Raw genomic sequence first — 12,590 nt, forward strand, 5'->3', positions numbered from 1 at the left:
ACACATGTCCTGGTGAGCTGCCATACTTCCACATTGCGCATAAGGCCCTTTTCACTTTATTTTGTAGCATCATCATTTCTGTCCCCCTGCCATACAACCTCGCTGCCTCACAACCTCACTCTGTACCCTCAGTGAGGTGTTTAGACTGAAAACTCCCATCTGACTCACTAAAATGCGCTAAAATAGGCAAACGGCAGATTAAAAAAGACTGGTACTGACAAAAAGACAAAGAGAAAGAGAGAGTAGGTGGGAGGGAGGCAGAGAGGGGAGAAAGCACAGGAAGGGAGATGAATTAAAGTTTGACATGTTAAAACAACTTGTGTTACACAAGCACGGCCATTCTCTGTGACTCATTTAAGTGACTGAAAGCCAAGACAGTTCGTATAACAGACTTTAGGAAATGAAAAGCGAGCGCATGCAGAAATGTAAACAGTGTGAGGCACAGGACCAGGGCTAGTTGTGTGACTTCTTCTACTCTGATCCTCTAACATCTTTTAATTGTGCTAACGTTCTGGATTTACCCTCCACTTTTGTACAGGCTTCTTAGAAACCATGAGCCCAACCTAGCCTAGCATAATGCAAGTTTCCCTCACTTTGAGGGCTCGCTTTTCAGAAACCATTAGTCTAGCCTAGCCTAGCACACGAAGGTATCCCCCATTTTGACACATGTCAAGAGAATCCCTAGACTGGACAAACATAGTGAAACACAAGCAGACCAGAGAATTAGGTAGGCAAACTAAACCCAATAAACCAACCATTACGGCAGCAGAAAAGCACACAATAAGACAAACATGAAACATAACCACACAAAGCTCAGAGCTTGCTCAGAGCTTACACTTTCTGTCTGTCACTGTCTCTGCACACATGGTTTTGACATTTCCCCAGATCACCTCCCCCATACTGCAGAGACACACACATTGCATATCGCCAAGGTGTGAGATTAGATGGTCATTTGCATACGCCAATTTAACATTCGCAAACAGCATATGCTAATCACAAAAATGCTAAATGTACATTCTTTAGCAATAAGAAGGGTGAAGTGGAAATAAAACAACTCCATCACTGTGTCAAATGTAAGGACGCACAGAAAAAGGGAGAGAGAGAAGTAAGATAGAAGCCTGGGAGACATGTATTTTGACACCTGACAAACTCAGTTAAACACAATCAATTAAACATGCTTCACAAAGCAACAGCAAAATCACATCCATTACTTTCCACTTCAGTGGAGAAGATTACATAAATCACTTTTAGCCTCAATATTATTAAACCTGTGCAACTAGATACTGTGGCAAGCCAGCGTCACATCATATCAGATCACATCACAAATGATTCTGCTACGACATCATTGCAAATTGACCAGGACCCATAAAACAAGGAAGGGTTCTAAAATTGAATCTTTGGCACATCCCCATGCATGTGTGTGTGTGTGTGTGTTTGTTTGTTTGTTTGTGTGTGTGTTTGTGTGTATGGGAACGTGTGTGCTTGCATGCATGTCGGTGCGTCTTTGTGTGTACACCCATGTGTTTGTGTAAAAGGGTGTTCCAGGAGTGGGTTTTATGTAGCTGCTCTGTTAGTTAGAACAGATTTAGAACAGGGCCTTTTCCTTGTTTCTGTACTTGTTTTCATTGGGGGGGGCACCCATTAGTTAAGAAACCAGAAACCCATTAGTTACAAACAGACACACATGCATGCACAGTCTCTGGGTCTGCCTGTCACTCAGAATTTGATCTTGTGAGAGTCAATTTCACTATTCTCTAAATTTGATTCAGCTCTCATACACTCAGATTGTCATGGGAAATAGAAAAACCCTAGCCCAACAACCAGCAAAGTTAACAGAGTCAGAAACCACACACACATACATGCACGCACACACACACACACACATTGTATAGTTATCTGGGGCTTGCCTAGGGGTGGAGAACAGTGTGCGTGCTTGTGTATGTGTGTGTCTGTGTCTGTGTGTGTGTGTGATGGGGGGGTTGTAAGCTGGATCAACTAATGTTGGTTATATTTTTATACTGAATAACTCGTTTTTAATTTTGTTATTCTATAGCAAACAATTTGCTCACTAATCTCTAATCTCATTTAATCTCTTCTGATTTCTCATTTATGACAAACTTGGGGTTCATTTAAGATTTGTTTATTTCTCCTAAAGGCCTTTTATAAACAGTAAAGAAATTAAAAGGTACAATTTTGAAATGTTTCTGTCACATCTATGATGATAATTACAGCAACATTTGAGAGATGGTGAGAGACAGGCGATCCTCATTCAGTCTATGTTTATATTTCAAGAATAGGTAATGAGAAAGAAGATTTTCAGAAGGCACATTTTCACAATTTTCATGTTGTCAGCAACACACGAGAAACAGGATGCACATGTATTATTATTATTATTATAATTATTATTATCATTTGCATGATGTCTCTTCTTCAGCTCGAGTTTTACCACTTGGGCATTATATTTAGCAACAGTTTTAGCCAGATCATCTCACACAAGTCAACCTGAGAAATAATAGGGAATCATTTCAACAATAATTTCTCCAACAAACTTAAATATGTTCAAAATGATCCAATATTAAATATCTGTGAGTGGCAAAGCTATGTGAAACTTTGCGTTTGATATCTGGTGTGAACCCCTTGTGCAGTTATAGCTGCAACTAAATGTTTCTGGTAATTATTAATTAGTCCTGCATATTGGCTTAGAGTAATTTTAGCTCATTACTCCATAAAAAAAAAATTTCATATTAGTTATGTTGGAGGGTTTCCTACAATTAACTGCTTGTTTCACGTTCTTGCACAACATTTCTATCGGATTAAGGTGTTGAAATTGACTTGTCCATTTCAAAACCTTAGCTTTATTCTTCTTTAACCGTTCTTTGGTAGAACGACTTGTGTGCTTGACTTGTGTGCTTCGGGTCATTCGGCTGCATGAACCACGATATTTTAAGATTCAGCTCACTGACAGATGGCTGACATTTCCCTTTAGAATTTGCTGGAATAACTCAGAATTCATTGTTCCATCAATGGTGGCAAGCCGTCCACGCCCAAATGCAGCAAAATAGGCCCAAACCATGATATTACTACCAACTGTGTTTCAAAGAAGGGATGAGGATGTTATGCTGGAATGCAGTGTGATTCTTTCTCCAAACATAACACTTCTCATTTAAACCAAAAAGATCTATGCTGGTCTCATCCCTCCACCAAACATTGTTCCAACAGGCTTCTGGCTTGTCTGTGTGATCTTTAGCAAACTGCAGACAGGCAGTAATGTTCATATTGGAGATCAGTGGCCTTCTCCTTGCAACCCTGCCATGTGCACCATTGTTGTTCAGTGTTCTCCTGTCGGTGGACTCATGAGCATTAACCTTAGCCAGTGTGAGAGAGGCATTTAGTCGCTTAGAAGTTACCTCGGGTTCTTTTGTCACCTCGTGGACTGTTACACCCTTGCTCTTGGTGTGATCTTTTTTGATTCACCACTCCTGGGGACTTGAATAATGGTCTTGAATTTCTTTCATTTGTCCACAATTTGACTGACTATGGAATGGTAGAGACCAAACTGTTTAGAGATGGTTTTGCAACCTTTTCCAGCCTGATGAGCATCAACAACTTCTTCTCAGGTCCTCAGAAATCTCCTTTGTTTATGCAATGATAACACTTCCACAAACATGTTGTGAAGAGCAGACTTTGCTAGATCCTTGTTGTTTAAATAAAAGAGTGCTCACTCAACCCCTTGGTTTGAAAACACCTGACTCTAATTACATTTTAAAATGATCTGCCAATCCTATAGCTTCACAAGTCCTTGCCAGTCACAGATATTGTAATGTACATTTACCCAAAGCTACTTACAATTATGACTGAGTACAACTCGACCAATTGTGGGTTAAGAGCCTTACTCAGGAACCCAACAGTGGTAACTTGGCAGCAGTGGGGCTCACACCTGCAACCTTGCAAATACAAGGAAAGTACCTTAACCACTGAGCTACCACCACCTTTTAATGTGCTTGGTTTTAATAAATATTTCCTATTTCCTAGGAACCTTTCAGCAAAATTCAAGTTGTGCAAAGTGTAAGCTTTTCAGACAAGGACAACACTTACAGGAGCATAAAAAAAAAAACTTTAACCAGCACTACTGCTATTGCTTAAGTGTACTACACCCTGATATATTAATCTCTTCTAAAAGCACTTAGTGGAGTTCTACAGATATTTTTAAAATCTTGACATCCTTTAACCAAGACTGCCAGATCATGATGGATGCCAATTAACTATTTAAGTCACACTGTCCTCTCAAAGCCCAAATTAAACTAAAAGTGCATTTTGTCTTTCCATTGATGTTACCTTATCCTGGCACACATAACGAAAATGTAAGCATCTCAGAGGCTGGAATAAGTCTCTCTCTCCCTTTTAAACTATGGCTGCACAATACATCAGTATGTCAATAATAATTACTGGCCTTTGGACAACTGATATCACAGAAGGCTGGAATATACAACCAAGCAATCTAACATATTACTAAAGTTAGTAGAGAACATCTACTAATTTTAGACATTTCAAATGAGCGTTCTGTTTGTGATTTTGATCAGCTGATTAAATCACGTCTCAACAAAGAAATAATTTTGGCCATGCTAATGCAGATCATTCTTTAACCATGCCATCTCAAGGGTTCACCCATGTATTTCTACTTCATTGCAAGGAGTATCTCAATTAAAATACACTGGTATATTACTGCAGTGGAACATTTTGTCCATATTATCCACTTATTAACAATATTATGTCTTAATCTGCACTTAAGTAAACACACTTGACCAGATTTTAGATGGACCAAACTTCTGAAATGGCAGAGGAACCTCAACACTGATCCTGGAATGACAGAAAGCTGCAGGGAACTCTAGAGATGTCTAGGGATTTGGAGCCGAAACTCTTGAATCTTTACTGAAGGAAATGTTTCTCTACTTTTACTATGACCAGTAGCAGCTGTACAATGAAAATATTTTAGGATAGAATTAGTTTTATAGATAATGTGATTCTAGAAGTGAGTAACACACAATTCAATTTAGTTGGTGTAGTTATACTGCCTCCACATGTATACTGCTTATAGTGCATAATTCAGCAAGAATATCAGGAATGATAATGTCAGAGTGAGATACTTACACATCAGTGTGCTTCTGTAGAGCTGATTTGGAAAGTGGCAAATACAAGCTTTTACACTAGTACACAGTGAATGCTTTCACTGTGCTGTGCTTGTGTGTGTGCCTGTGTGCACTTTGTACAGAAGATTCTTCACAGAGGGCATGATCCAACAGGCAAAATCAAAGCACTTATTCTCTATTCCTAGTAATAGGAACAGCCTATTCATCTGCTAAAAAGACACACACATGCACATGCACACACACACAAAAAGTTACTCTAAGGTGGACCAGCCCAGACCCAGTTCCCCTGATACATTTAAGGTCCAAATGAATCTTTTTTTCTACTTACATCATGGTAATGATTTTCTGTGTCATTCTCTAAATTGTTTGTTAGCTGCTCTTAGAAATAACTAGAGGTGGAACACTAATTAAGTCTGATCAATACAGTGATTATGAAACTGCAATGTGCTTATGTTAATACCTCTTTTTCATATTGTGAAGCTATCAAAATGATCCATTGTAATATATTTTTGAAAGTTTGTTAAAATGCTATTTATTTTTCCCAATTATTGTTATGTGGTCAAAGTTGACACATATGAGCAATCATTTAGTGTTCAAAAGGCATTTTTGGAGAACATTTTATGAATTAAAATATAAATGTAAAAAGTGTTTACTTGATGTAAAATTTGTTGGCTGGATGCATATTAATCATATCTTACTGATTGGAATTAGATTTTGCATTGCATTAAATGCTAAACTAAATTAACTAAATGTTCCATCATAACCAATGACTCTTAATTATGTGATCTTTGTTTTATGCCAGATTCAGTCACACAGCAAGAACAATGTTCACCATAAAAGAAGTCACAGTGACATCAAAGTCACAGTGAATTCATTAAGTAATTTCAGGTGTACCATTCCTTTCCAAATTTTTAAATGTTTTATTTCAGCTTGTGTATAAAACCCTAGGAGGTCCATACAGAAACTCTGAAAAAAGGGTGGATGGGGGTTACTTTAGTGTCTCTGTTCCAGCCATAACATAAACCGGTCACGCAAACACTGAGAACAGCCAGATTTATTATGGGCATATCCAAAGTCAGGGTTATAATAACGCTCCAAGGCCAATGAGGCAACATGAAGAGATCCAGGATTCATAATAAAACAGAAAGTAAAATACGGAAAACAGGAAAAATATGCAAACAGACTAAATAGAAACGCACAACAGGGAACACAGCTAGAACTGCAAACATAACAAAGGCTAGACCAATAAACTCAGGCAGCATAAAGTTGACAGGGCCTAGTACATCCAATGGCCAGAAAACACAGGGTATATATACACAGCGTAATCAGGGCTAACAAGAGAGCAACAAAGAACAGATGATACAAACGAAAGACGGGGAAACTCAAAAATGGGACGGAACAAGAAAGCAAAGCAAAACAAAGCCACGAGACAAGGTTACCACGAAGACAAGAGGGGCCGATCCTTACACCAGTTAATTTCAGAGCATTTCTTTTCATTTGAAGAACAAAAAGAAGCAAAGAAAATCAAAGCTTTTGTACACAGTGCTGTGTTACAAAGAAAAAATACAAAGCTGAAAATAATACTGAAAATGTATCACAAATGATCCCATATTCTTTTCTATAACTGAAAATGAGTCCTAAATAAAAGTCAGACAACAAGCAAGCATGCAGCTACAAGGACAAAAATACATCACCCCAACTGAATCTTGACCTCACAACTTTCAGATTATGAGATTGATGCACTGCCTACTGTGCCAAAGAGGCTGATACCAAGGAGTACAGTTCAAAGTTGACATAATACCGATGGGACAAATATGTCAGGTTGAGCATAATTACTCAGCCCTTAGAGACCCCAAACACTGTGTGTATGTGTGTGTTGAGACTAATCTACTGAGACTAATCTGCCATATAGGGAGTAAGTCCACAAATCATGGCAAGATAAAGGCACAAAAAGGAAGGAAAAACAAACTATATATATATATATATATATATATATATATATATATATATATATATATATATATATGTGTGTGTGTGTGTGTGTGTGTGTGTGTGTCTGTATCTACGTGTGTAAATAAATAAATAATATAAAAATAAATCAGAAGAATATAGTAATAAATCATCTTAAGAAGAATAAATATAGTAATAAATCATCTTAAGAAGAAAATTTAATATTTTAAATTAATTTATATATATATATATATATATATATATATATATATATATTTTTTTTTTTATTTTTTTTTTTTTTTTTTTTTACACACACACACACACACACACCTCTTAATCATAGAATCCAGGTGTTTCATTCAGTCCCATTGCCACAGGTGTATAAGATGAAACATCTAGCTATGCGTTATGTCTTTTCAAATATTTATGTAAGAACGGGTCATTATAAAACGCTCACTGAATTCAGGTAGTAATAATATGCAGTAATAGGATGCCACCATTGCAACAATTCAGTTTGTGAAATTTCTTCCCTCCCAGATATTCCACGATCAATTGTGAGTGGTATTATAGAAAAGTGGTAGTGTTTAGGAACCACAGTCACTCAGCTACAACATGGCTTCATAGCACGGGTTTCCATGGCCAAGCAGCTGCTTGCAAGCCAGACCCTCTCATCCAACATCAGCGCCTGACTTCACCAATGGTCTCCTGGATGAATGGGCAAAAATTCCTACAGATACACTCCAAAATCTTGTATAACGTCTTCATATTACTCTGTATTACTCCATATTATTGCCTATGGATTTAGAATGGGATGTCATAAAAGCTCCTGTGGGTATAATGTGGAGGTGTCCCAATACTTTTGTCCATGTGGTGTGTGTATGTATAAAACTCTCACGTACCAAAGATGTACAACGCCAAAGTAGTTACACTAATATAATAGTCATCTTCTGTTACTAGTACTTTGTTATATTGTCATTAACACATTGATAACTCTTAAGCAACTATTACCTGACTTGCATCAGTATGCTAAAATGTAGTGGATTTTTCAAGAAAGAAAAGTGTTGGTGTAGACGCTCTTAGCTTGCATGTTCTCAGAATAATCAACTTTAGACACAGTCTCACATGACCCTTCTGAATAAATAGACATGGACACTTCCTGTCAGTAACACGGCCACAATGTGTAACAATGACTACTTCCTCTAAATCATATAGTGATGTCAGAGGTTTTGCCTGAAGACTGATCTATAAAAAGTACAGTGCTAAAAACACAATCAGAATTTTCAAAACAAACACTACATGTAATTATATCTTATTATAGCTAACATTTCAAAAATATTTTACATATATCTTACACCAATGGAGGAGGGTTGAACAATATACCTACCAGTCATGAGGCATCAAAATACTGACCAACACACAGAAGACACACAGTCAAATCACTAAACAAGCTCAAATCCTCCTGATGAGTGTTCTGTCTGCGTTTTGCTGGTCAAGAAGCAGCCACACTGGCTAGAATATATGGTTATAAATCACACAGGAAGGAAATCAGGAAGTAAATACATGGGATTAGCTATGAGAAATGGTATGAGTCAACTTAAGAAATGAAGTGAACACTGAGGAAACAAATCTATAGTGAGGAGATGTGAAATTTAAGAGGAGACTAGTGTACAGTAGACTTAAAGAGTAGACATGTATAGACTTTAAGAGGAGACTTGTGTACAATTGATTTTAAGAGGACACTTGAGTACAGTAGACTTTAAGAGGAGACTTGAGTACAATAGACTTTAATAGTAGACTTGTGTAGACTTTAAGAGGAGACTTGAGTACAGTAGACTTTGAGTAGACTTGAGTACAGTAGACTTTAAGAGTAGACTGGTGTAGACTTTAAGAGGAGACTTGAGTACAGTAGACTTTAAGAGTAGACTGGTGTAGACTTTAAGAGGACACTTGAGTACAGTAGACTTTGAGTAGACTTGAGTACAGTAGACTTTAAGAGTAGACTTGTGTAGACTTTAAGAGGAGACTTGAGTACAAGGAACAAGGAAATAAACATCTCGAATGTATGGAAATGGAAGGCTGACCTGGCTTTATTTTTTGTGACAAGTTTTTATAGTACATATATTTGTAATGAGTTAAGTCGACATTGCCTAAATTTTAATACAACACCATGTTTAAGATAAAGTTAGGCTTTTCCTTAAACATAATCTGTAACAAAACAGCGAATAATTTGCATCTAAAAACTCTTTAAACGTTAAGGTGATAATTCTGGTAGCAAGGAATTGGTGTTTTTTTTTCTTCTTATTTACACATGATGCAATACAGCTGCAGCAAAAGGAGGCATATAATTTAACTCTCTGAGTTATCATCAGCAACATTAAAGGGCTCTCCATCAATTTAATTATTAAATGTAAACACTGAATCCTTTAACTTCAACAGAGATGGAGAGAGGGAGTTTAGTCAGAGTGTTTAGTGGCACATGGAGGTCAGTTACATAAGGGGTTGTTCACAAATCTGTGTTAAGTGTTGGCCAAATAAGGTCACCCATGTCCAACTGGGCATCACTGGCCAGCAACAGCAAGGAGCCACTGGACATAAACAGAGACACATATGTAATATGTAAAACAAATAAATAACAATTTTAAAAAGTGCCAGTTTCCTAAATTAACTTAATCTAAACACTGCCAGTATTTTGCAAAAGGTACTACTATTAGGACCTCTGCAATGTGTGTGTGCATGAATGTGCAGCATGCGTGCATGTGTGTGTGTGTGTGTGTGTGTGCATGTGTGTGTGTGTTTATTCAATTTGAATACTGTGAGTATAAACATGCATTGAAAACATTGTACCTCTGTACACTCAAAGATCCTTGGTGGTAGCAAATTATATCACTGTCCAAACACACACCTGCACACATAATTAACTACCCAAATCCTCCCCACACACATTTGATGTGGGTGTTTATAGCCTGTTATAACACAGTCATCATTCTTACTGCATCAGTTCCTACCCAGACATTCAGGCATTTCTAGCTTCATTTTATTGTAAATATTCAACCAAATATGCAAATTAATTTCAAACATTCTACCATAACTGAAGACAAGACACACACACACACACCAAAACAGGGGTCTGCTGTTGAGTCAGCATTGGTCTGCTTCTCATAAAATTACTTCCAACATGACATATATAAGGTGATGAGACGTTTCTCATTGTTTCCTCAATCACACATACACACGCAAGCAACACACGCACGCACGCACACACACAAAGTCTTGGTACAGCTCTTGGTTCGTGGGCCACTGACGCGTCTCCAGAAGACAAAGATTTCGTTTGTAGCCCAGCACACCATACACACACACACACACACACACACACACACACACACACGTGCAAACTCTTTCGTATTAACTAAGCACAACACATCAGAACGAGAAAAGCTTCTGTGCACACTTCTGATTAAATGAAACACTACTCATTTTTCTACGTTTCGAGTAGGGGGAGTCGTCCGTGAGTGAGTACGAATAGAACCACAAATTTCACGACTGAATGGCCGCGAGCAGCAGCGTTAACGAACAAACACACGTAAACGCAGAAAACGTCCAAGAACACTGAGCCACGAACTTGCAGGAATTTCACCTCTAATATTACACATTCGAAAAACACATTTATGTTTATTAGTTTTGTTTATTTATTAACCTCAATGATTTCTGTTTCTCTTCCACTTGCCAGATGGTTACGCGACGGCCGAGCAGTCTTATTATAATAAAGCTTTTTGTTTCTGAATCCTCAAAACGTGTCGTTTTGATGCACCACATCGAACAAAACTCGAACCCTAGTGTTTTAAAGGTGGACGGGCACAGAGTGATGCTGGCCCACTGGAAGCTATGGAAACGGCAGCATCTTTTGTTGTAGACTACCGGAGACAGCATAGCATTTTTTGATGCTTTACCATCTACCTTGAAACAGCATTAAATTATCGACTAATGTGGATGTGATGCATTTTGTATTACCTAAAATACACTGCACTCGTCCGGCCGTGGACTGGTGTAAATTATTCTTTCGGATTGTAACTCGACTACGCGCCACTGTTTCATTCATGAATGGGCTACATTTTTTTACAACCAGAGGCAGAGATTAGAAGACAAGCGACCACAACACCCCTATAGCAGCAGAAAGCACTGTGCGTTTCTGGATATGGGCTATAGACCCGTAGTTCCAAAGCTTTGCGTCTTCGGTAGGTATGCACGTTTTACAGGAGAAACAACGACATGCAAGTTGCTGAAATATCGAAGAAAGAGAATACAGCGACTGAACCAAAGCGCTATTGTGACAAACATGCTGATCGCTTCTGACAACAAAAACGGGTAGAAAGCGTTCACGAATCCAGCGCGCACAATTATATATTTATTATTATTTTTCCATCAAAAAAAGAGAAGCGGGTCAGGAGAACGCATACAGAGACGACCCGTTATCCACGAGACCCACCTGCCTGTGTAGTATCAGTGAGATCGTAGTTCAGCCCCGGGTAGTCTCGCAGTTTTCTCCCACTAACGTTTAATATTCCGGAGCAAACAGCGTCTTCCAGAGCGCGGTCCAGACTCCGAGCGGTATGCAGGGGTTGTTGGTGCTGCATCACGCCCGGGTTCCAGTGAGGTACGTTAGGATAGTGCTGGCCCTGAAGAGCCGTTACAGCTCCCACTCCTCCTTGACTCGCCGCCATTTTCATAAGTGAATATATTCTTACAATAATAAGAAGGGTTTGCCGCTCCGCCCATGCGCAGAGGGCGCACAGTCAGACGGTGCGGGGGACTACAGGGATAGGGCGGAGACAACGCTACAAGGAGCAGGTACTGTGATTAAACCAGATACCCATAGACCAAAAAGATGGATTGTACATTGTGATGCATAAAATACCATTGTGTCTCCAGTATATTTCCTACACTAACATTAATGCAGCAACATTATCGGGTAGGCCTGTACGTATCCCGACCTTAAAATGTGTCGCTATACTTTAGTCTGTCTTAAAATACTAGCCCTATTTGTAAATGATACGCTACCTATCTTTGTAGATGTGAATGAAGAGCAGCGTCTTCTTTTCGTGTGATCACTGATGGTACATGTGCGGCTGATGCGGCAGACGTCAGCTGCAAGCAAAAGCACCTCCTGGTGGCTATAACTATTAGTTACACTCTGAAAGCGGCAGTTGTATTTATTTATTTAATGACATTTTTGCACTATATTGGACTGTTTGCACTTGTGTAGCATGTTGTCTGTTGCACTGTTGTTTTGTGTTGCACCATGGTCCTGGAGGAACATTGTCTCGTTTTTGTTGTGTACTTGTATATAGCTGAAATGACAATAAAACCTCTCTGAACTTTGAACTTTGAATGGAGTTACTTTTATTAGTCGTGTAACAGTAGCAGTGACTGGCATAAGTTTGGCATTTTTATATTTCGCATCAACATACCTATACATAAATTGAACACATACTTTTT

At 38.5% G+C, this 12,590-nt stretch overlaps 1 protein-coding gene and 1 long non-coding RNA gene across 10 annotated transcripts in view; one reads left to right on the forward strand and one right to left on the reverse strand.

Moving 5' to 3' along the window:
• Window positions 1–12,168, reverse strand: part of lrch2 (leucine-rich repeats and calponin homology (CH) domain containing 2) — a 61,606-nt gene extending 49,438 nt beyond the window's left edge. For all 9 annotated transcript variants that reach the window (XM_081718866.1, XM_081718865.1, XM_035527053.2 and 6 more), the window contains exon 1: window positions 11,581–12,168. In XM_081718866.1, the coding sequence (XP_081574992.1) occupies window positions 11,581–11,821 (241 nt within the window). In that variant the 5' untranslated portion in view covers window positions 11,822–12,168. The remainder of the gene's footprint in view (window positions 1–11,580) is intronic.
• On the forward strand, window positions 11,850–12,476 carry LOC145658929 (uncharacterized). Its single transcript, XR_014124807.1, has 2 exons — window positions 11,850–11,942; window positions 12,165–12,476. It is a non-coding gene; the product is annotated as an uncharacterized LOC145658929 (long non-coding RNA).
• Window positions 12,477–12,590: the final 114 nt, after the last annotated feature.

The sequence above is a fragment of the Electrophorus electricus genome, chromosome 8 (genome assembly GCF_041902795.1).
Source record: "Electrophorus electricus isolate QZ-2024a chromosome 8, ASM4190279v1, whole genome shotgun sequence".
Lineage (NCBI taxonomy): Eukaryota > Metazoa > Chordata > Actinopteri > Gymnotiformes > Gymnotidae > Electrophorus > Electrophorus electricus.